The sequence below is a fragment of the Halichoerus grypus genome, chromosome 6 (assembly GCF_964656455.1).
Source record: "Halichoerus grypus chromosome 6, mHalGry1.hap1.1, whole genome shotgun sequence".
Lineage (NCBI taxonomy): Eukaryota > Metazoa > Chordata > Mammalia > Carnivora > Phocidae > Halichoerus > Halichoerus grypus.
In genome coordinates, this window is record NC_135717.1 from 38,628,791 (window position 1) to 38,652,233 (window position 23,443).

Consider the following 23,443-nt stretch of genomic DNA (forward strand, 5'->3'; position numbering starts at 1 on the left):
AAGGGCGATCATCGTGCCCACCTGGGAGTAAGGTCAGGAGAAGGGGTTGTTCAGAAAAAACACCCCAGGAAGCTGAGCCTTGATTATCCCAAGAGCTCAAAGAAGTAGGGCTGCGGGCTGGGCGAGCAGCAGTGGCCAGGGTCAGCTCAGGGGCCCTGGCCACTGCTTCCTGCATTCACAGCCAGGCGAGCTGGGGTCCTGAGGCCGGCGCGGATGCCCCCTGAAGGCTGGGAAGGAGCACCCGGCACTATGGCCCTGGCCCCCCACTCTGCCTACCCAACTCAAGGGTGCAGAGAGTGAGCCCCTGGGACATCCTCATGCAGTAGCCCTCCGAACCCTCCGCACTGCCCACCCGAGGCCCCTCCTACACCCAGCTCCTCCAGCCCCAGCTAACTTGCCTGCACAGCCAGTTCTCTCCTTGCTTAAAATCGCAAGACGTACCCTTTCCCCTCGGTCCCCTGACACGTGAACTTCTGAAGCTAACTGCACTCTGTCCCCAAGCCCCTTCCGGTCCACTTCCCAACCTACAGCCCAGGACTTCCCCACCCACCCTCCAATCATTTCCAACCAGCACCTCTGCCTGCGGGTCTGCAGGCCTCAGACACATCTGTGCCACAGACAGGGGCCTCCAGAGAGCTGGGATGAGCCAGAATCCAGCCACTCCCACTCCCAACCCCCCTCCCCCCCCCCCACCCAGACAGCCACCAAGGTGACGGCGCCCTGCTTTGAAGCAACACTCGGAGACCAGACAAGTCCCTGCTGGGCGCATGTTTATCCAGCTGCCTCCTGAGCGGAGGCCTCCACCTGGGGCAGGGCGCCCACTCGCTCCCTGGAGACCAGCTCCTCCACGGCTCAGCCCTGACCGCGTCCAGCTAAGGCTGGGCATCCTTTCCGGCTGTGGTCCTTGGTCACTGCCTGGCCTCCTCCGCCTGCCACACCAACTCGCCCGAGATGTAGGTGGCCCGCACGTGGAGAGAGTCATCGAGCACCACGAAGTCTGGGTCAGAGGCGGGTGGTGAGGTGGCGGCAGGGGTGGGTGGGCCCACCACCACCCCAACCCCCAGCCAGCTTCCAGGAGCTTCATCACCCCTAAGAGAAGCTCTGTTCCCCTCCCCACCCCTGCCCAGGAGCTGGTGGGGAAACTGAAGCCTGCAACATGATTTGGGCAGGGCACCCCAACCCATCGCAGGCTGGCCAAAGTCCTGGAGCCAGTATTCCTGGCAGTAGGGTACAAAGGACAAAGGCCCCGGCAGCTCCTCAGCCGGCCTTGTTTCATACACCAGAAAGCCGGGCCTGATCGGAAAACGGGCCCGGGCTGAGGCTGGTGGTGGGCAAGGCCACCTGGGCATAGGGAAGATTCCACCTGCCCTGGCACTGTCCCAAGTCCCCCGGAGCTCCCAAGTCTTCAGTGGCCTGGGTGCCCACATCAGGCCCTGACCTGCATCGGCCCCGAAGTCCAGGGTGCCCTTGCGCTTCTCCAGTCCCAGCAGCTGAGCGGGGTGCAGGGACGCAGCCTCCAGGGCCAACTCCACACTGCAGCCTGCTCAGGGGACATAACTGGGTAACCATCCCCCATCCCAGCTCGGCCAGCAGCCCCTCCCCCACCCCACAGCCCCAAGCTCCAAGGCCTAGGAACTAGAGAGGGGAGACATCCCAGGCCTCTGCAGCAGGGAGACAAGGCTCCACCTCCCCCCTACCCCCAGTCTGAGGACATTACTGGGGACCCTTTTCCTGCTCTCTCACCCATCCCAGACCGGCAGGCCTCCCGTCCTCACGGACACTCTGGACCCAAAGGCCTGCAGGCCCCTCCTCCTTCAGGGTCCCAGGTAGAGCAACCCCACAAAGAAGCAGTAGCCTGAGCCATTGATAAAGCCACCTGGTCTTGCCTTTCTATCCCTGCTACCCCTCGAGAGATCACACAACTAAACCCCATTCTTTCTGTTCCCCACATCACCCCCCCAGCTGCCAGGCCAAAGCCATTTCCCGCCTCCTGGCTTGTCTCCCTGCTGCTCTAAACAGCACGCTGAGCCCCGATACCTCCAGGTGACACCCCAGCCCCAGGGCACTACGAAGAATCCCATAGGGCCTGGCCAACCACAGCCTCTGCCAGACACACCTTCCCACCTCACCAACAACAGGCCCAGCCCCTTAAGAAGCCTGGAGCATAGCTCTGACCCCCACCTCATCTCCCTAGCTCTGGACCCGTGAAGTCCTGCGAGCCCACAGGGTCCAAGACCAAGGCCCTTGCTGCGGGTAAGGTGTGGTCCATTCCCCTCGCGGGTGCCATGGCTTCACTTCCATCACCCCGGGTCCCAGTCTGCCAGGAGCTCCCTGCGGGGGGACCTCAGCCACATTCCTGGTGCTTGTCCCCTGGGAACTCCGCCAGATGAAGGATGTGGGTACGAGACTCTCGGTGCTTCCCTCCCACCTCTCCCAGACATAGCCTCTACCCTCTGTGCACATGCACACACACATGTGCGCACACACCCCCCACGCCAGCCGCACTGACCTGTGGCCTGCAGAAAGTGCCGGACACACACGTCCATCGGGGCTATGCTGCCACTCAGCGTCTTGGTGCCTTCAGAGCAGAGAGGGCAGGCTCTGGGGGACCAGAGGCCACCAGGCACGTGGTGGGGGGTGGGCAGTGGGCTGGGGGGGGGACAGCAGGCTGGTGGGGAACACCCAGATTCCTGCATCCCACAAGAGGCCAAGGGGCTGTTCTTGTGGGGGCAGTTGGCGGGGACGAGAGGATCGCTCACCTGCCACATAGGCTGTCAGCCCATCTACCTCCACCTCCTGCTGCCCCAGTGTGTGACGGCCGTTGCCCAAGCCTAAGGCAGGAACGGCGTCGGTGACCAACACCAGCCCTGTGGGAGGAAGGGACCTTAGACCTACCCCGCGGTGGCGTCCCCGCTGCCCCTGGCCTGCCCCGCCACTCACCGTGGGGATGGGCCCGGTGGGCAATGCGCAGGGCAGCAGGGTTGGTGTGCGTGCCATCAGCGATCATCCCGTAGAAGATGTGGCGGCCTGGTGGCAGCCGGTCACTGGTCAGGAGCCCCACGATCCCTGGGTCACGGTGGTGGAACTGGGCAGGGTTAGGAGGGGGCAGCTGAGCGATGGCAGGAGCCCTTGCACCCGCCCGCGGGACTTGGGGGGGTTACTCACAGGCAGCATGGCATTGAAGAGGTGGGTGATGAAGGTGGCCCCACACTGCACAGCTTCCTCCGCGGCCTGCAGGTCGGCCACCGAGTGTCCTGCATGGGGGACCTGGAATCAAACTACGCACCCAGCCCAGTACCCCCATGAGGGCCCAACCCTGGGGGCAGCCCCCCTCACCTAGGGACACACAGATGCCACGGGCCGCCAGTGCCCGTATCACCTCTCGGCTCCGGCCCAGCTCGGGGGCCAGCGTCACAATGCGGACGTTGTCCAGGGGCCCGTAGGTGGCCAGCACATCGTGGAAGGCGTTGGCCTCAAAGGAGCGCAGGTGGGCTTCGGGGTGTGCACCTCGCTTCTCCCGGCTGATAAATGGGCCCTCCAGGTGCACCCCTGGGAGGAGGGGAGTGGATGGCTCCAGCACGCCTCCTGCCCTGCAGCCCCCACCCTGGCCCCTGTCACCTGCCCGACCTCCCTCCCCAGTTGGAGGGGGAGGGGCTGCCAACAGGTCCCCAAGGAGCCTCCCAGGGTGGGGGCAGGGAGAGGGGTCAGCCACTCACCGAGGACCCCTGCCCCATGGGGACCACCACTCTTCACAGGGATCTGAGGAAGGACCTGGGGGGAACCAGCTGTTAAAGCCCTGCCCCCTACGGCCCAGTGCCCAGAGGTCACAGCCCAGCCAACGTCAGAGATCAGCCGCCGATAGCCTTCCCTCAGGTACTAGAAGGGAGTCAAAGGCCCCCAAACGTGGTCAGGGAAAGCACAGCACTGGGAACCATGAGGATGTGGAGGAGCCGTGGGGGATGCACGGCCAGCTGCCTGCAAGGACCAGCACAGGAGGAAAGAGCTCCTGCGCAGAGGGCAGGCACATGGACAGAAGGCAACCCCGCTGCCCTGGCCCGTCCAAGTGGCCCCAGTCCAGGCAGCAGCTGGGACACAGTGGGTGGCATGCTCAGAGGGTCTGGACCCGGAGAGGCTGACCAGCCCGGCCTCTTGGGCTGCAGTACCAGAAGCAAGGCCAGAGGCAGGAGGAGGGCGTGCACTCCAGGCAGAGTGAGTGCAGAAGCAGGGGCTCAGTGGCCAGAGAGCTCGGTGCAGACGGGGCTGGGGGCTCGGGCATCAACGGCATGGCCACGCCGTGCCCGAGCTCAACACCATCGGGAAGGTCACTTGTGCGTAACAGGCGCTCACGTGACCCACCTCGGAAGCAGACAGGCAGGCAGGCGTCCCAGCCCATACCTCCCTCAGGAAGGAACGTGGAGAAGGGAGTGGACGGGGAGCCCCGCAGGACAGCAGAGTCCATGGGCTGAGCTGCTGGACGAACACGCCAGCCTGCAGAGCTCCCCCGCCCCAGACAGCATAAAGGGATTCGGAGGCGGCTGAAACCTCATGTGACGCGCAAGACGGGAGAAGAGCAGAACCGTCCGGGGAGGCTGAGGAGCGACGCTGGGCAGACGCGGGCAGGCGCACGTGGGGGACACGGCCAGCACACAGACGCCGCGCTGCAGGCCTTGGCCATGCCTGGTGGCTTGAGAAGTAGGGGGACCACAACCGACATGTCACTGAAGAGCAGCAGCGTCCCCACATGGGCCCGGCAAGCACCTGGAGAAGTAAACCAGGAGGTCTCCAGGAGAGAGGTGGGTCGAGGCGCACACACCCAGCAATTAAGTGGAAGTTTATGCTCTTGACACGCTCAGCATGAAGCCAGTGAGGCCTGTTCTCGCTGAGCATGGACCTCGACTACGGGTGCCCCCAGGAAGCCTCCACAGGCTTGGGGCTCCCAGCAGCCTGCTGGTGCCTATCTCAAACAGAGCCGATAACCAAAGCTCAGCAGCAGCTCGGGGAAGCCTCCAAGGACACACGGGACAGACGGGGCAGGGCCGGTGGGCACAGGAGGACACGTAAGGAGAGGTCTTGCACCCATGAGACGAGAATGGAGCATCAGCAGGAAACATTCTGAGAAAGAAAGCAAGCTCTTCCAAGTTAAAGCTACGTGAGCGGTGAAGCAAAAAACCCAAGAGAAGAACCGCAGGGTAACAACGGAGGAAACAGCAAAAAAGCAGAATCAGAGGAAGAATTAGAGAATCCATCCAGGAGGCCCAGCAGCGGAATGATGGCTCCCAGAAGGAGACTACAGAGAAACACGGTAGAAAATCACGAAGAAGTTATTCAAGACAAACACCAAAAACCAGACTTGAGACAGCTAGGCCGTGCTGCGGACCAGCACTACAGATGACCTCCCCCCAGGCCCCACCCATGTCCCCCTCAGGTTTCAGAACCCAGGGCCAAAAGGAAGGTTCCACAAGCCTCCAGAGGGAAGAAATCAGTCACGCACAAAGTATCAGAGGTCGGGTGGCTTCTGACTTCTCAGCAGCAACCCTGGCAGTTAAAAGACAACACAGCGATGCCTTTAAAATTCTAGAGCAAAGTCACTTCTAACATACAACTGGAACCCAAGGGGCGCCTGGGTGGCTCAGATGGTTAAGCGTCTGCCTTCAGCTCAGGTCATGATCCCAGGATCCTGGGATCAAGCCCCGAATCGGGCTCCCTGCTCAGCAGCGAGTCTGCTTCTCCCCCTCCCTCTGCTTCTCCCCCTGCTCATGTGCTCTCTGTGTCTCGAATGAATAAAAAAAAATCTTTAAAAAAAAAAAAAAGAACTGAAACTCAATAAAGAGAGCAAAAACAGGGGTATCTGGGTGGCTCAGTCGGTTAAGCGTCTGACTCTTGATTTCGGCCCAGGTCATGGTCTTGAGATCGTGAGATGGAGCCCCATGTCGGGCTCCACGCTCAGCGGGGAGTCTGCTTGGGGTTCTTTCCCTCTCCCTCTCCCTCACTTGCTCTCTAAAATAAATAAATCTTGGGGCTCCGGGGTGGCTCAGTCGTTAAGCGTCTGCCTTCGGCTCAGGTCATGATCCCAGGGTCCTGGGATCGAGTCCCACATCGGGCTCCCTGCTCGGCGGGAAGCCTGATTCTCCCTCTCCCACTCCCCCTGCTTGTGTTCCCTCTCTCGCTGTGTCTCTGTCAAAGAAATAAATTAAGTTAAATAAATAAATCTAAAAAGAAAGAGAGCATGTGTAAACACATTCTCATTCCTTCAAGATCTTAAAACTGCACCTCCCGTGACCCCTTTCTCTAGCAGAAGCCAGTGAATGTGCTCCAAAGTGAAAGCGTAAACCAGCAAAGAGGAAGACCCAGGATGGAGGACAGAGGCCCAGCAGAAAGACGCCAGGGGACGCCCCCAGGTGAGGGGAAGGGAGCTGCCAGGACAGCTCGGCCCAAGGAGGCCAGCAGCCAGTGCTGGGAAATGGGTGCCAGAGGATACCACAGGAAGGTTACGCTGATGGAGCGCCTGGCGCATCCAGATGTCCCAAAAGAAGAGTGAGCCACTGGCAGGAAGCCCGGAGTTGAGTCACGAGATAAGGGAATGGAGCAAAGAGCAGGAATTCCAAGAAAAACACAGCAGCCAAGTAAGAAAATGGGACCACGCGGAGTCCCCTTCACTCAGTCCTGCCGACTAACCTCCCCAAGACTGCAGGCGGCTATGTGGGGAGGACAGGTGCATCCTCTGCTCCTTGGCTGGGAAGCAGACACACACATACACTGCCGTAAACTGAGAAATGAAAAAGGAGTACCGGCACATACTCAGAGATAGGAGAGCAAACTCCAAGAATCAGCTGAGCTGCAAGGGACTGTCTCTAGATGGGAGCCTGTGGGGGCAAAGGGCTGCGGGCTTTCCTAACAAGCCACGGAGAGATATAAGTTCACTAAAGATTAAAAAAAAAAAAGAAAAAAAAGAAGATAAGATAACAGTTGAGTTTTTCTAAAACAGATTTTTCCCCCTGAAACGGGTGGGCATGCATGTCAGAGGCTGGGCGGCTCTGGGACACATCCTTTAGACCCCTTGCCTTCAGCCCGCCCATCTGTACAGAGGACAGTATGAGGTCTGTTGCCCACATTCCACCAGGAGACCCTGTTGTGACGAGTGTCAGGTTCCGTCCTAAAGCTTTCTCCAAAGTCTTCCGAGGGAGCTCAGCACCAGACACAAGGTTCTTGTGAGATGAGGGGGGTGGGAAATACCTCAACCCAAGGGGTGGGTGGGACCGTGGGTGAATCCTTAGACTCCTGTCTTTGCAGGGAAGCCAGTGTGTGGCACATTCTAGGGGGTTCTGCACAGGGTCTCCCCTGGGAATGACACACAGGGAGAGGGGACCCACTCAATGCTATGCCCGTTGCTGGCTGTTCTCCCCACCTGGGCTCACATACACCACTCCCACTCCTGTAACCTCCAAGTCTCAGCTTCAGAACTCGAAGTCCGAACAACATACTCAGGGTTTACTTCACACTTCAAAACAAAACAGAGTTTGGGCGCCTGGGTGGCTCAGTCGGTTAAGCGGCTGCCTTCGGCTCAGGTCATGATCCCAGGGTCCTGGGATCGAGTCCCGCATCGGGCTCCCTGCTCTGCGGGGAGCCTGCTTCTCCCTCTCCATCTGCCTGCTTCTCTGCCTACTTGTGCTCTCTCTCTATCTCTCTGTCAAATAAATAAATAAATAAAATCTTTAAAAAAAAAAAAACAGAGTTTTACAAGGAAAAGCTAGAGAACACTGGGGCACCTCAGTGGCTCAGTCGTTAAGCGTCTGCCTTCGGCTCAGGTCATGATCCCAGAGTCCCAGGATTGAGCCCCACATTGGGCTCCCTGCTCCGCGGGGGGCCTGCTTCTCCCCCTCTCACTCCCCCTGCTTGTGTTCCCTCTCTCGCTGTGTCTGTCAAATAAATAAAATCTTTAAAAAAACAAAAACAAAAACAGAGTTTTACAAGGAAAAGCTAGAGAACACTGGGGCGCCTCGGTGGCTCAGTCGTTAAGCGTCTGCCTTCGGCTCAGGTCATGATCCCAGGGTCCCGGGATCGAGCCCCGCATCGGGCTCCCTGCTCAGCGGGAGGCCTGCTTCTCCCTCTCCCACTCCCCCCGCCCTTGTGTTCCTGCTCTATCTCTCTGTCAAATAAATAAAATCTTAAAAAAAAAGAAGGCTAGAGAACGCTAAATGGGGAGAACAGCATAAATGACAGCATGGAGATAGAGAAAATGAGGCATGTTCCAGGCAGGAAAGCAGAGGGAAAAGTCAAAGGATAGAGAGCGTGTGGGACCAGAGATAAAGGTCTGCCTGCCACCTGAGGAGGTACTAGATCTTGGCAAAGCAGATGATGGACTTGAAGCCAAGAACAATGCAATCAGATCTTCCTCCTGGAAGACTAACAAAGCGTAAGGCTAGAGAAGACCTCAGAAAAGGACCAGGTGGTCTCAGTGGACCAGAACACGATGACAAAGGATCTCGGTAACTTCTGACAAAGAAGCAATCCAGTTCCGCCCAGTGTGAGGCAGTCCTGGAAGAAGGTGGGTGGATGGGCGTGGGAAGATATCCCAGTGAACAATCCTGTAGTTTCCTAGAGGATGCCGGAATCAAATTTTCACATTCACCGCCCTCCACGACTACTTTCTGCTGCCCAAGGCCTTCAACCTGCAAGTGTTCATGGTGGATGACACGTTCCAGCAAGACAACACAAGCTAGAAGTCCCCGTGTCCGGAAACCCCCATTCTAAAGAAAAAGACCTCACCATCTGTGTGGCGATGGTCAGATGGGCTGTTGGAGGCACGGCCGGTGTATGGCCACACAGCAGAGCCAAAGAGGAGTCAACAGACAAAACAAGGCAAAGGCCTTCCAGGCAGAGAGCTTGGAGGCAGGAGAGAGAACAGCCTAGAATGGCTGGAATGTGCCTAGGGAGAGGACCAAGGCTCAAGCAGGTAGGGAAGGAATGCTCGGAAGGCTGGTGTTTACCCTGAGGATAAAAGGGGAGGGGTGGGGTTGAGTGAGGCGCTGAGCCCTGTACCTCAGGAAGGCCCCTATGGCAGGACTCAGAGCAGGGACAGCAGTTGGGAGACTAGGGAACAGTCATTAAACCTCACTGGTGGGGCCCAGGAAGGGGGAGAACAAAGAACACAGAGACAATAAAGTGGGCATGTTCCTAGGTTCCAAGCAGGGGAAAGCATGGACGAATGACCAGAGGAAAAACACAGAACCAGGTGGTAGTTTCCAGCAGCAAAGTGAGCTTAGTTTTGGGTGCCTGGGTGGCTCAGTCGTTAAGCGTCTGCCTTCAGCTCAGGTCATGATCCCGGGGTCCTGGGATCGAGCCCCACATCGGGCTCCCTGCTCGGCGGGAAGCCTGCTTCTCCCTCCCCTGCTCCCCCTGCTTGTGTTCCTGCTCTAGCTGTCTCGCTGTGTCTCTCTCTGTCAAATAAATAAATAAAATCTTTAAAAAAAAAAAAAAGTGAGCTTAGTTTTTAACATCTGACTCTGTGACGGGAGGCCTGGGGGAATTTCCCAAAAGGAGGTCCACAGTTGGCAGTTTATCAAGTGGTTAATACAGACCTCACACAGAGCTGAGTACCCTAACCCCAAGACATGGACAGCGTTGTCATGCTCAGTTTAGACTTGAGAAAACAGAGACCCAGAAACAACTAAAGGCTGTCTTGAGTCCCCCAGCTGACAGATGAAGTTAAGGGGCCCGGACCAAACCCAAAGCCCACACCCGACCTCCCCCAACACCCAGCTTGGACTCTGTGTCCACACACCCAGGAGGGACTCCTCGACGGGTGATGTGATCCATCATTGCAGTAAAGAGCCTGTGCTGGAGAAAACCACCACCCTGGAACAAAGATGAGGGATTACAGCCTAACTGCCACCCTCCTAAAGTCAACTTGGGGAACGGAACAGCCACGCTTTTCAAAACTCGTTAGGCATCAAACAGTCCAGAGACACGAGGAATACAGCCTGCTCTCCAAACAACAGTTCAGGAAGAAAGAACATCGTGCCCGCAGAGAGAAGAAAACCCAACAATAAAATGAGGTAAAGAATAAAACCAGAGAACCCCCATGGAAAATAAACACTATTCCAGGGGAATGGGCAGATAAACAGGAGGAAGAAGGGGAGGTGTGGGGGTAGATGAGAGCAGCACGGGAGGACGCACTGGGGAGGACGGACTGGGGCGGCTGGGCGGACAGTGGAGCTTCTTTCTGGAAAGCACACTCACGGGAGTCACAGAGCACAGACAGGTTAGGGGGGATGAGCCTGAGGAGCAGCTAAGGATGTGGCAATCACAAAGTCCCAGCAACCGGTTTCTGGAGCCTGGAGGCGGCCAGAGAGCAGCGCAGAAAGGACATGTAGCGGGGAAGACGCTGAGGCGACAGTAGTGAAGGCCTATGGAACAGGTGCAGAGGCAGGGAGACTCTGCCGGTGGGGGGAACACCCGAATGAGAAAGCCTAGGGGCAGGGCCCCGGCCCCATACAGGAGGAGGCCAGCAGGTAAAGCCAGATACTAGGGCTAAGAAGTGTCTGTGGGAGCACAGATTTGAAAAATAAAATGCTGCTGCTTCTAGAGCTCCCTCTCCTTGAGACTGGGAGCCTGACCTCACCTTGTGATAAACCTCCGGTGGTGAGGTGACCAAGGTGGGGCAGAAGGAGGTGACTCCATGCGACAAGATCCTCCGGGCCACCAGGGCGACCCCCGAACCCACGTCCTCCGTGGCCTGAGAGAAGTCAACGCCAAATCCACCTACAGCCAGAGAGGAAGGTCGCACGGTGCCCAGAGCACCTTCTCTGGGTCCCCACCCCGAGCCGTAGGCCGCACCGTTGATCTGCACGTCGATGAAGCCGGGCGCCAGGATGCAGCCCCCGCAGTCCCGCTGCTCATCCGCCACTCGTCGCTCCTCAAAGAACAGCTTCTCTGGGTCCACAATGCGGCCTTCACGCACCCACAAATCCTCCCTGCGGCCAGAGCCGGGCGGGGCGGGGGCTAAGACCGCCTATCCCGCACGCACGCTGCGTCCCACCCGAGCAGCTTCCGGCCCCGCACCCCACCCGGCCCCGGGTCCCACCCGAGCAGCGCCTGGCCCCGCACCCCGCACCGCACCTCTGAGCAGCTCCCGGCCCCGCACCCCACCCGGCCCCGGACCCCATCTGAGCAACGCCCGGCCCCCGCACCCGAGCAGCGCCCGACGCCGCACCCCGCGCCGCACCTCTGAGCAGCGCCCGGCCCCGCACCCCACACCTGAGCAGCGCCCGGCCTCGCAGGATGCGGCAATTGGTGAACTGGAGCACCGGGGCCCGCACCTCGTCCTGCCCGCCGCGCATCGTGAGCCACCCGAGCGGGCACTGCCCGGAGCCCCACAGCCGAACCCCGCTCCCCGCGCACCCGGCCGACTGCGGGCCGCGGAGCTCCGAAGGGCCCACGTGACCCTCAGCTGACTAAGGCGTGTCACGTGATCGGCACGTCCACGTGACCCGCCCGCCCACGTGACCGGCGCGCCCCTCGGTCGCCCTGACGCCGCGGCCCCTACTTGTGCCCGCCCGCCCCCTCCCTGGCCCCACACAAGCGGTCCACACAGGCGTCCAGTCACAACCGAGAACTTTATTGGACACGGCTCGGCTCGGGGCCTGGCAGGCCTAGCGCACTGGCCCCGCGGCCCCGGGCTGGCGGGGTTGGAGGAGGGTGGTTCCATCCAACGAGTCTCAGAGCAAACGGTAACCCCACAACGCAACACTACCTAAGATTATACTATATAGTTGGGAGACGGAGGGCTGCTCCACAGACGTATGAACAGATCAAATCTTTATAAATAATAAACATCCAGTGAAGAGAAAATGACAACTCTAATTCATCCTTATACACAGAGCACTCTAGGGCAGATGAGTGGGGGTGGCAGAGGCCTGCATCCTCACTGGTCGGGGGCCTGGATGGGTAATGAGTGGGCCCAGATGTCCACGGCACGGGGCGGACGGGGGCAAGGCCGGGGTAACAGACGATGGGCACTAGGACACTGCGCATTTACAAGACCAACTACTGGGGGGGCAGCTGCCCCGTGCATGTGTGTCAGGCTGTTCATTTTGGAATGAGGGGATGGTCTTTACATCATATTCTGTGGCTGGTGCGCTCGGAGAGGGGCTACTTTGTGGAGAGGATGAGGGCAACAATGAGACCGTAGAGGCCGAGCACCTCGGCGAAGATGAGGATCAGGATCATGCCCACGAATAGCCGGGGCTGCTGGGCAGTGCCACGCACACCAGCGTCCCCCACAATGCCAATGGCAAAGCCAGCCGCCAGCCCACTCAGGCCCACACTCAGGCCAGCACCCAACTGGAGGAAACTCCTGGGGGAGAGAGGACACAGGAGAAATGTTAGCCACATTCTGGGGAAGCCACCCGCCCAACACCCCCTCCCCGGCCCTCCCTGCCCTGTGCAGGGGCCTGACCCCAGGCAGGGCAGGACAGACAGGAGGGACCCAGCACTCACCTGTAGAGGCTGATGCCATCATTCAGGGAATTAGCGATGAGGACTGCCACCACCAGCCCATAGATGGCGATGATACCAGCCATGACCACTGGGATGATGGACTTCATGATCAGTTCTGGCCGCATGACGGACATGGCTGCGATGCCGGTGCCACTCTTGGCTGTACCATAGGCAGCACCCAGGGCTGTGGGGGGGGGGGGGGAGGAAGCCAGGTGAGCTCACAGCAGCTGGGGCCAGGACCCAGGGAGTAGGTCTAGCATAGTTGAGGGACCCCTAAGTTATTACAAAGGGGACATGAAGCTGGCACCCAGCCAGGTGGCCCTCAGGGGCAACAGCCCCAGCCAGGCATGCAACGAGCCCAGGTAGCCCTTTCTCCACCAGAGGCCCTTGTGGCTACCCGGCCTATCTGGGCTCCTGCTCTGCTGAGAAAGGTTGGCCCCACCCCCCAGGGAGCCTCCGTGTAGCTGCCTGCAGCCTACAAGTGGAGCTGTGATAGGTCCAATAGCCCAGTCACATGGAGAAACAGGCAAGTGGGCCACTCAAGCCTTGCTGAAGATTCCGGACACCTTTTTTTTTTTAACCACCTGGAGTCCTGGGCGTTTAGGTCAGAAATGGCCTGGCAAAACAGCAGGTGACTACATCTCAGCAGCCCCAATGTCAGGCCAGGATCAGCCTGTCTGCCTTGGGGCTCCGCCCAGGGACAACATGCTGGAAGAGCCTCACCGCACACAGGGCCCGACAAGTCCTATCTTGGGCCAGAGCTTTCCCAACTCCCGACTGCGCCCAGCCCTCCAGGAGGGCTAGCATCTGTTGTCAACAGGCTGAGTGTATCCTCGAGTGTGGAAAGAATACTCTCTAAATAACCATAAAAAGGGCAAGCCAGGAGAGGACAGGGCACAGGGAGCCATCACCCAGGCAGACCTCCCAGACGCACCCCTGCATGCACAGAGGCCTTGAGCTCACAGAAGCCTAGATTCCCTAAGGCCTCTTATAACCGGGGTGGGGGGAAAACTCTAGCGTGGCCTGTCTCCTCTGATGCTATTCCTCCTCCCTCTTGCTAGATAGGGGGTGCAGCCTTCCTGAAAGTTCCCTTCTCCTGGCCTCAAAGTCTAGAGTAACTTTTGTACAGAACAGAGCCACAGGGGGCCCAGGGGGTTCTTCCGACTCCTGCCCTCCAGGATCCAACTGCACTGCATGAGCAGAGATTAACACGGCTCAGAGGTGGAAAAGACGAGGACGACCATTTTTCAGCACGTTTTATTCACCCGTTTGGGCCACAAAAAAATGACTACTCTATGCTCATCACCAAGCAGTGAGGAGGTCCAAGGAGCTCTAGCTTCCCAGGGCCCCAAGCCTGGTGAGGACATATATGGCACCTCCAAGCACAGCAACATGTTCTAGAAGAGTGGGGAGGCCGGTAGGGGAGTCTGGGGAAGGGGTCCATAGAGAAAATGACGTTGGGTAGAGGTGTGAATGAGCAAAAAGGATTGCAGACAGCATGAATGGAGACACGCACGAATGTGGCACCAGATTGGGAGCTACTTGAAAGAGGAAAGGGGAAAGAGGTAGGGGTGGGAGCAGAGGGACCCGTACTACCTCCGCCACTCGGTCCCAAAGGCACCCAGCACCACCACGACTAGGCACTCAGAACCATCAACCCACGGCTCGGGGCTAGTCTTCACGAAGCTTTTCCAGAACTCTCCTGGTCGAAGTGCATTTTGGGGGCTCCTACTGCAGGCCCAGCAGCACATCATGCGGTGTCACATGCACGCAAGGGGCCAGCGCCATGGCCCGTTACTCAAGCGGGAGAGCACAGGTGATGTGTGGAACTGAGTGAAAAATGGATTACTGGGAAGTCAGCATCCCAGATGGTAGGACATGGCCGGACGTGGAAAGTGAGCTGGGCTCTTCTCCAGGAGGTGGCAGGAAGATCGTGTGGCTGGGGTGGGGAGGCAACAAGAACAACAAAGGGATGAAAAAGGGCCGACCACGAGGGAAAAGCAGCCTGGCCTGCGCAGCAGCAGGTGTCCACAAAGGCCCTGGATGCTAGCTCTGGAGACCAAGCACGACAAGGTCCCAGATCGAGCAGAGGACAGAAAAGAGTGCAATCAGGGGGCAGTTCCAGGAACAAAGCACCAAAGGCAGGGTGCCTGCCAGCAGGGTGCCTGCCAGCAGGGAGGAAGTCAAAGAGATTACGGAAAAGGGGCAGCGGACAGCCTGTGGAAGACGTGATGAAGAAAGAATCGGCAGGACTTTTGTCACCAGAAAAAAGGGGAAGCGGGAAGGGAGACTGGGCCCTGAGGAGCAGGCAGCACCAATCCTCAGGGGCCTGGGGCAACCAAAAAAAAGCCCTAGACCACTGATACTGGTTCTCAGTAACTTCCAGAGACCTGCTTTTGGGTCAAGCTCCATCTGAAAGTATCAGGTTAAGTTCTAGGAGAGGAAGAGATGTACTGGTGACTGGAGGCAGGCCAGTAGCTGGGTACAGAAAAAGAGCTAGGGGGGAAACTCAGGGTTTCAGGAACAAACAATAACAGCCAGAACTCAAGGAATTCTGGGGCAGGAACATCCTGTTGTTCACTGATGTTCCCCTGTGCCTGGCACATAGTAGGAGCTCAATCAAGATTTGCTGAATGAACAAATGACAGCCCCAAATAACCCACAGGTGGCCAGCCAAAGTAGAACTTCTGAAGGCATTCTGGAGGCAAAGAGCAGAAAAGGCTGGGGGGAAGCGGGTCACAGCAGCCTGTTCAGAAGTGCTGGAAAGTAGGCAGCCCCTGAAGATGTGGAAAGAGGAGGCGTTGGCTAGGAGGGAAGGGGAAGTCCAGACCACTTCTCCCACCACAAATGACCCCTTATTTGCACGTGATGGGAAGGGCAGAGCAAGGCTCACTCAGCAACTCATGACTGGCAGACAGGCCCAGGCAGAGGCGTCAAGAGAGCAGTCCCCAGGCCCCTACCCCACAAGTGTTTACAGTCAGCAGAGACTGTTTGGAGCTCAAACCCTCTCCGTACTTGCGTAGTGAGCCTCCCCAGTCCACCAGGTAGGGTGGGGCAGGGCGGAGTCATCAAAACCAAAAACCGGACCTACCCAAGAAGGCCCAGAGGAGACCAGGTCAGACCAGTCTGCAGGGTTGCAGCGGGACTAGGACTAACCTTCCTGGGTCCCACATTCCTGGGCCTGGCCCACGTGCCTATCTCCCAGATAGGCCAATTTTCACTTAATTCAACACCCCATGACCATCAAGATCCAACTGCAAAAGGAGGGTGCTATCGAGAACCTGGAAGGCCCCTTCTCTTTACTGAGAGGAGCACTCCCAATTTTGGGCCTCAGGAAAGGGAAGTCATTCGCTCTTTCATTCATTGATTCAGGCCTGAACTAAAAGACTCCCTTCTAAGGACAAAGACCCAATTCCCCCCTCAATGCTGACACTTCATGCCACCCTCTCACTCACCCAGAGGTAGACTCTTGGCAAGTGTGCACACAGTGTTGTTGCTGGCCTGCCTCCCAGACACCCATCCTTGGCCCTTAGCCTGTCCAGACCACCACCCCCATTCCACACAATCCCATGCCTGGGTTCCTGCCAGCTCTTAGGACCAACCCCTCAGCCCAGTTTTCCCAAGCTATCCACACATCCCACAGGACTACTGATAAACAGTGACAGGCCCTAACTGGAAGCACCTGCCTCTGGGTACAGACCTTGACCCCCGCCGGGTGGCCGGGCCGCCACAAAGGCCATAAGGGCCAGAGCTGTGTACCTCGGAGGGGAGAGCCAGGACCTCATCCATCCCCTGCCCCCACCTCCGCTGAACAGGGCCGGCCCCGCGTCGGGGGAGCTTTCCGAGGTGTGATGTCACACCTGCCCGCAGGATTGGGGGGGTGCGGAGCAGGCGCAGGACCGCGCGCCCCCACCCCAGCCTCCCTCCCGCCTCTCCTAGGGCTAAGATGGCAGCGGCGCCGCCGCCCCACCCCCGCACCTACACCGACAGGGGCAGGGCTGCCGGCTATCGATCCCCGGGAGACCCCTGGGACCCGCACCCCGGCCCAGCCCGCAGGCCCTGCGCTCCGCAGCCCTCGGGGCCCCGACCCCCGCCCGCTGTCACGTGAGTCCCGGGACCCCCCCAACAGCTCGGAATTACGTCAGCGTGACGTCACACACCGAACCCTGGGGACATGCAGGCATGAGCCCCGCGCGCCCCGGCGCCCCCAGCCTCCCGGGTCCCTCCTGCCGCGGCGCTCACCGCTGAAGACCATGGCGGCCGAGGCGCCCATGACCGCGAAAAAGGAGGCGTACTCGGGGCCGTTCTTGGCCTCGGACATGTCTGCGGGTGGGGAGAGGGCGAGCTCAGCGGGCCGAGGCGGGGGCGAGGACGGGCCGGGCACGGCGAGCGAACGGGAGCAGAGCAGTCAGGCAGCTGCGAAGGCGACCCGGCCCGTCTGCCGCTGCGCTCTAAATACCAGCACCGCAGAACAAAATGGCGGCCGCGGCCTCGTCACATGACCCGGGCCCCGCCCCTGCGGGCCATACCACTTCGCGTCGGCGGGGGCCGCCACGGCTTGGGGACGCCCTAGCGGTCTTCTGACCGCTTCCACACTGTGCCGCCGCCCGACCGGCCCCGACACAAGCGTCCAGCCCCATATCGGCCTCTGCAGATGCGGGGCCGGGCGCCTCTCACACCCCGTGGCGTTGAGCCCGTCCGGCTCCGGAGCGGGGGCGGGGCGGTGGCCCTCTATATTAGCATACGAGGCGGGGCCTGGGTGCCCCGCCTTCTCTGCGGCTGCGCGGCGCTGGCAGGTGTTGGGTTCCGAGTGCGACTTTCTTTTACGTTCGCCGTGTGGGGTCGATCGTGGGCTTCTCACGGCCTTCCCCAGGGACCCGGGACCGAAGTCTCCCTGGGACGTCTTCATATTTTCTGGAGCGCTCCGAGGGTTCGAGCAGACGGAGCCGAAATGCCAAGTCCAGGTCGCCGGCCTGTTCTGCTCCAGTCCCCAGGAAAGCCCCCACCCACCTGTGAGGTCCTGGCCTCTACTCGCTGCCCTCCTGTGCCCCCGGGGTCGCCCCACCCCGACCCTGTCCTCAGTCTCCTCCAGACACAGACCCCTCCATCTCCCGACCCGGTCTCGGTGCCTTCTCTCCTGGCTTCTGAGGAAAAGGAGCCCCCTCCCCCGCATCTGTCCCCTCGGACCCACACTTCAGTTGGGGGGGCTGTCTCTGCCCCTCAGGGTGTAGGCGTGACTGGTTTTGAAGCCCTGTCGGTGTTGCGACCTGTGGATGCTTCCCCAGGTTTCTGCACGTTCTGGGATCCGTGTCCTCTAGTCTGTGTTCACGCAAAGCTTGCACCTGCAAGGCCGCATTTATTTCTGGAGCGGCAGCCAGTGGTTCCCTCCCACCCCAGCACGCAGCTTGGTCAGGGGCTGAAACTGTCCTGCTAATCCCCTGGGGGGTTACCAGCAACCCGACTGGCTGCCTTATCTCTACCCACCAGCTTTGGTTCCCTTTTGTCCCCGGCCTTTGAGAACTGGGTGGCTGTCACCTGGTCCTTGGTCTCCCTTTAACTCTTAAACCTCTCCCTAAATGTGCTGGGTGGCAGCCTTTTCCACGTGGGCAGTGGGGTGGCCACTCCTGGCCTAGACCTCCTGCTGGACTCAGCCCAAGCTTTCAAAGAAACCTCCTTTCTGTCTTCTTCCCCTTGGCCAGGCTGGGTCTTCCATCTTCTGAACTGGCAGCCCACGGGCGCCTGGTCTGTCCTGTTTCAAAAGGGAGGAGGCTACCATACCACTAGAGGCCTCCCCCACCTTCCTCTGCCGCCCTCTTCCTTGTCCCAGACTCTGACTTCTGAGAAGAGAAATCTTCACTCTGCATCTCCACCTCACCTGCCCTCCCTCCCAGCCCCCTGCCTTTGCCAAGGTCACCTGTGACTGCCATTTCTTTAAGCTGAGGGATGTTTTCCAGGTGGAGTGGGCTTCTTTGCCACTTCACCACACCCTCCCCTCTCTCTCCAGCTCACCTCCTACAGCTCTGACACCCTCATTCCTTCTTCCTGGGGGCACAAGGAGGAGCAAGGACAGGCCCAGGCCCTGCAGCCTCAGCCTCACTGCCCATCCCTGTTCCCAGGGTTCCCCCTGCCCCGCCCCACCCGGGGCAATCACGTCCTCCATCTCACACCATCCTGTCCCTCGCCTGATGGCCCTCTGAGCAAGCAAATGCCCAAGTGCGGGCCACAGGCCTGGCCCCTCACCACTGCAGGCATGGAGGACCCAGGGTCAGGGGAGTGCAGGCCAGGGAGCCAGTGCTGGCTGGGGGACTGTGTGCAGAGGGAGAATTCAGACCAAGGGAAGGGGGGTACCCCACCGTCAGGAAGCGGCGCAGTCAAAAACACAGAGGTGGGCAGAGCACACAAGCCCACTGTGACTGAAATCCTAAGACTCGGGAGACATTTCCCTCCTTGGGCTCAGGGACCAGGTCAGCTTCGCTCGCTGTCCTCTCGTTTTCTGCGCCATGTGAGAGGTCACACTGGGTCTCCGATGGGGCTGCTGACACCTCAAACCAGCATGTCTCAAACTGAGCTCACCCCACCCCCACCTTCCATTCTGTTCCACTCTGTTATTTCCATTTTGGGCAAAAGACACAACCATCCACCCAACTGCTCGCAGCAGAAGCCTTGAGTCACACCACTGCTCACTCCTCGTTACTCACCGAGCCCTGAGATCGTGCGGCTTCCTGGCTCCTAGCTCTGCCCCCACCCTGCCGCTGCGCTGCCCTCTGGCTGGGGTCTCCTCACAGCCTCTAACCGGGTTGGCCTGCTCAGTCTTAACCCCCCCCACCCCATGCATTCTTCACCAGAAAGCCACAGGATCTTTCTAACTGGCACACCTGACCAGCCACTCCGTTCCTGGAATCCTTCAACATCTTCCTGTCACAGGCTGGACCCTTTGGTGGTCCCCTCCCATTTATCCCCAGCACCAGCCCGCCCCCAATCTTGTCCCATCATGCTGCTCCCTCCTCACTTGTGTCCTTGAGCCTGTGGCTTTCTCTGCACCAACTACTCTCTCCTTCCCTTCCTGTACAGGGACGGCTACTCAGTCCTTAGAGCACCACCTCCTCCAGGAAGCCCTCCTGATCTCTCCTCCTCCCTTCTCAGACCCCTCCTTCATCCCTCACACTCCATTATTACCTTTTTTCACTCGATACCTCCTCCTCTGAGGGTCCCTGTGCCTCTTTGTCTGCATCCCTGATCCTTGGTAGGATGCCTGGCACATATAGCTAACGTTTACTGACCACCAAGTGTGGGCCACACCTGTCCTAAGCATTCTTAGTGTATTATATAATCCTCATAAAGACCCTTTGAGGAAGATATCACCATGACTCTCATTTTGTGGACAAGGAAATGGGCCTCGGAGGGTCAAACGTCTTGCCCTGGTCAGCCCGCTAGGGAGAAGTTGGATTCAAACTCTGACTCCCAGCGGGACTGAGCCCATATGGCTTATGACACCATCTTGTCTCCTACACGAGGGCTCGGGGAGCATCCAGTGACCAGTGACGGGGCCAGGAGGGACCCGGGGCGCCTTCCCCTTGGCCCCCCAGCACCAGGCAGGGCTGGGGGAGGCGGTGTGGCGTGTGACGAGGGACACACGCCTCTGCCTTCCCCCTCACAGCTAGGTCCCCAGCTGAAAATCACAGCATTGCGAGACCCTGGCCCATCATTGCACAGGTGGGGATTTCTAGGAACAAAGGGAGGGCTTTGGGAAACTCAAGCCAGAGACCCTGATAGGGAGAGATACAGAGGGATGAGGGGAGGGAGTGCCCTGAGTCCCCAAGAATTCTAATGAGGATAAAAGGACCAAAAGGTGGTGGCAGAGGGAAGTCCAGTAGCACTTGGCAGAGCCCCGAGGGAAGGCAGGGGGACAGCTGGGGAGATAAAGACCAGGAATAACTTTCCAAATGATTGGAAAGATGAACTTATCCCAAGGAAGCCATTTCAACAAAGAAAGGAGTAGTCTGGCAGCTGATGGCGGCAGCCTTATCAAGAGCATCAGGACACTGTGGGGTGCCTCCTCCCTGTGGACAGTCCCATTCTTCTGAGTCACAGCGAAGACACGCCACAGGGGCATAACGCTAAGAGATGGCACCTGAGCTCTTGCTTGGCTGGATAAGGGCTCCACGTGGCCCAGGCAAGGTTGGGATGAGATCGAACAAGACCGTATTAGTGCCATGAGGGGAATGGGCAAAGGCGATTTTTCTGGTATGATTTTTAAAAATTAGGGTTTAGGGGCGCCTGGGTGGCTCAGTCGTTAAGTGTCTGCCTTTGGCTCAGGTCATGGTCCCAGGGTCCTAGGATCGAGCCCCGCATTGGGCTCCCTGCTCAGCAAGAAGCCTGCTTCTCCCTCTCCCACTCCCCCTGCTTGTGCTCTCTCTTTGTGTCTCTGTCAAATAAATAAATAAAATCTTTAAAAATAAAAATAAAAATTAGGGTTTATATTGGGGTGCCTGGATGACTCAGTCGGAAGAGCACACGACTCCTGATCTCTGGGTCATGAGTTCAAGCCCCATGTTGGGTGTAGAGCTTAACTTAAAAAAAAAATTAAGAATAAAATGATAGGATTTTTAAAAAGATTTTATTTATTTGAGAGATAGAGAGAGAGCGAGAGTGCACAAGCAGGGAGAGGGGCAGAGGGAGAAGCAGGCTCCCCGCTGAGCAGAGATCCTGACATGGGGCTCCATCCCAGAACCCTGGGATCATGACTTGAGCCGAAGGCAGACGCTTAACCAACTGAGCCTCCCAGGTGCCCCAAAATGATAGGATTTTTTAAAATAAAAAAGTCCCCCAAATAAAAACGTCCTCTAGGTAAATACAGCATAGTACAATCAGGACCTGACACCCACCCCCATCACTGGTAGAGGGAGCCCCGGGGCCAGCCCTGACCCCCAGGGGTGGTGTGCGGTCCACTCTCTGGGCTGCTGGGAATGAAGGGGGCCAGGCACCCTGGCTGGCATGGGGAGCAGCTTCTCAGGGTGCCCATAAGGGGTATCGTGTGCCCTGGACCCTCCATTCGGTCTGGCCTCATTCAGGGTTTACCTCCACCAGCCAGAGTTTACAACTGCCTTCAACCCTCAGCCACCCATCTAACATTTATTGAGCATCTACTGTGTGCAGACACCAAGCTAGGCTCTGGGATACAAAATCGAGGAAGAGGGCTCTTACCCTGCAGGAGCTTGCAGTCCCGGGGGGCTGGATGTGCAGACGATGATGTCCCAGAACTGTGGTTGCTGGACGCAGAGATGATACAAAAGAGGGGTGGGATCAGGTAGCTTGGACGGCCTTTGAGGGGTGGTCTCTGAACAAGGTCCTCACAGATGAAGGGGGTCCGGAGCAGGAGAGAGCCTGGACCCGGTTTGTCCCTAACTCACGGCCCGTCCCAAGCATGGAACCCGGCTGCTGAGATGGAAGCAGGTGCTCACGTGTCAGTGTGGATGGTCCCTGAGCGGGGGTTAAGGGACCAGCAGGAGGCAGAGGAAGGGTACACAGGTGCGTTCCCTGAACATGGCTGCAGAGGCTAACAGCAGTGACCCCTGGGGCCGCGGGGGAAGATCCCCCACGAGGACACTCAGGCACTGCGTTGACGCTCTAGTAGGTGCACCCTTCATCTGGTCAGAACCTGTCAGACTGGAAGCCCTGGGAAGCAAGTGCTAGATGGGCACAGGCTTCCTCTGGGGGAGATGTCGTGGAACTAGAGGGAGTGGGGGTGCACCGAGCCGCTCACTGCAGAAGGGTTAACAAAGTACTTCCATGCTGGCTAGACGTGGGGACGCGAGCTGGGCCACCGCCACCGTGGATCAGGCCCACAGAGGGGCCGCGTGACGGCAGGTGCTGGTGGGCGCGGGGGTGGGGGGTGGGGGACCGCCCTGGGGCGGGCTGAGCTCCACGCAGACATGGGTCACTGTCACCGAAGCTGAGCCGGCTGAGGGAGGCAGGCGTCCGGAGTGTCAGAGGCTACTGCTCTGCGCCCAGGGCCACCCCTCCCCCAGGAGCAGGCCCATGCCACTGTCTCGAGGTCAATCACAAAGTGACGCTAAGCTAAGCGTGCTTACAGGAAGAAGTTGTTGCTGCAGGGAGTTTGGGGGGCACTTCCCCCACCGTGGCCCCCAGAAATGCTCACCCATCTCCCCTCCAGAACTGCCCCTCATGGGACAGCAGCATAGGGGCTTTTGGTCAGGGGCCGCCAGGCTCAAGGCGGCGGCGGGGGTGGGGGGGTAGGCCAGCTCCTGGGGCCTCAGGGAAAGCATCCAGGGGCCGGAGCACCCCAGCTACTGAGGGCTGGGGAACTCCGCCCCCGACCACAGGCCTGTGTAAAGGCCCTGAGGCAGCAGAGGAACTGAAAAGCAGAGGGCTGGGCCAGAGAGCCGGCCCTGCGGGCCAACACAGACTTGGGCCAGGCCACCGTCAGGGCGGGGCAGCAGGAAGGGGCTGAGGGGAACCAGAGTGTTGTGGGGGGCAGCCAGAGAGAAATGGGGAGCGGCAGAGACGGGGTGCTGCCTGCAGTGTGAGGAAGATAAGGAAAGAGAGAAGCAGTTTCCCAGCACAGGCAGAGGCCTCAGCAGCCCCAGGAGGGGCAGAGGGGTGGAGGGGTGCCGGCTGCGGGCCGGGCTCCAGCAGCTGGCGGGGGGAGCCCCTCCAGGTTGGGCATCTGCCCGGTTGCAGAGAAAACGGGTCTTGCGGTTTTCTTTATAGGATATCAGTACACCCAATTAAAATGCTAGTTATCCAAAAAGACCAAAATTCATGTGGATTGATACAAACTCCCAGATAAAATACTCTCATGTTGCATGAGGACTTGTTGATACTGGGCTTCCCGTGGGACAGGGATCTGTGCGATTCTAGACTGAGACTTTGGACCAAGGTTCCTGGTGGCTGCCCCCCTCGTTCCTCATGCTGGCCCCGTGGG

The 23,443-nt window shown here is 59.0% G+C and overlaps 2 protein-coding genes across 5 annotated transcripts; both read right to left on the minus strand.

Moving 5' to 3' along the window:
• Nucleotides 1–753: 753 nt before the first annotated feature.
• Nucleotides 754–11,450, minus strand: AMDHD2 (amidohydrolase domain containing 2). Of its 4 annotated transcripts, XM_036083202.2 has the most exons (12): nucleotides 11,257–11,446; nucleotides 10,837–10,973; nucleotides 10,622–10,761; nucleotides 4,357–4,758; nucleotides 3,717–3,771; nucleotides 3,337–3,549; nucleotides 3,166–3,254; nucleotides 2,941–3,085; nucleotides 2,760–2,867; nucleotides 2,510–2,578; nucleotides 1,439–1,540; nucleotides 754–997 (listed from the first exon to the last, which is right to left on the minus strand). In XM_036083202.2, the coding sequence occupies exons 1-12, from the start codon at nucleotides 11,337–11,339 to the stop codon at nucleotides 909–911; spliced, it is 1,632 nt and encodes a 543-aa protein (XP_035939095.1). In that variant the 5' UTR covers nucleotides 11,340–11,446; the 3' UTR covers nucleotides 754–908. The 4 variants fall into 4 exon arrangements, 2 of the variants coding, with proteins under 2 accessions (XP_035939095.1, XP_035939098.1); XM_036083205.2 differs by lacking the exon at nucleotides 4,357–4,758 and having other exon boundaries at nucleotides 11,257–11,443; XR_004914442.2 differs by lacking the exon at nucleotides 754–997 and having other exon boundaries at nucleotides 2,510–2,601; nucleotides 11,257–11,448.
• A 146-nt stretch (nucleotides 11,451–11,596) lies between these two features.
• ATP6V0C (ATPase H+ transporting V0 subunit c) lies at nucleotides 11,597–16,979 on the minus strand. The gene is made up of 3 exons (XM_036083211.1): nucleotides 16,741–16,979; nucleotides 12,499–12,682; nucleotides 11,597–12,355 (listed from the first exon to the last, which is right to left on the minus strand). The coding sequence occupies exons 1-3, from the start codon at nucleotides 16,817–16,819 to the stop codon at nucleotides 12,151–12,153; spliced, it is 468 nt and encodes a 155-aa protein (XP_035939104.1). The 5' UTR covers nucleotides 16,820–16,979; the 3' UTR covers nucleotides 11,597–12,150.
• Nucleotides 16,980–23,443: the final 6,464 nt, after the last annotated feature.

Coding starts and splice junctions, on each gene's coding strand:
- ATP6V0C (XM_036083211.1), bottom strand. CDS start 16,819: ATGTCCGAGGCCAAGAACGGCCCCGAGTACGCCTCCTTTTTCGCGGTC. Junction 12,683..16,740: donor GGCCGCCATGGTCTTCAGCG/GTGAGCGCCGCG, acceptor CCCCCCCCACAG/CCCTGGGTGCTGCCTATGGT. Junction 12,356..12,498: donor GATGGCATCAGCCTCTACAG/GTGAGTGCTGGG, acceptor TCTCTCCCCCAG/GAGTTTCCTCCAGTTGGGTG.
- AMDHD2 (XM_036083202.2), bottom strand. CDS start 11,339: ATGCGCGGCGGGCAGGACGAGGTGCGGGCCCCGGTGCTCCAGTTCACC. Junction 4,759..10,621: donor CACCGGAGGTTTATCACAAG/GTGAGGTCAGGC, acceptor TTACTTCTCCAG/GTGCTTGCCGGGCCCATGTG. Junction 3,550..3,716: donor CCATGGGGCAGGGGTCCTCG/GTGAGTGGCTGA, acceptor CCCTCCTCCCAG/GGGTGCACCTGGAGGGCCCA.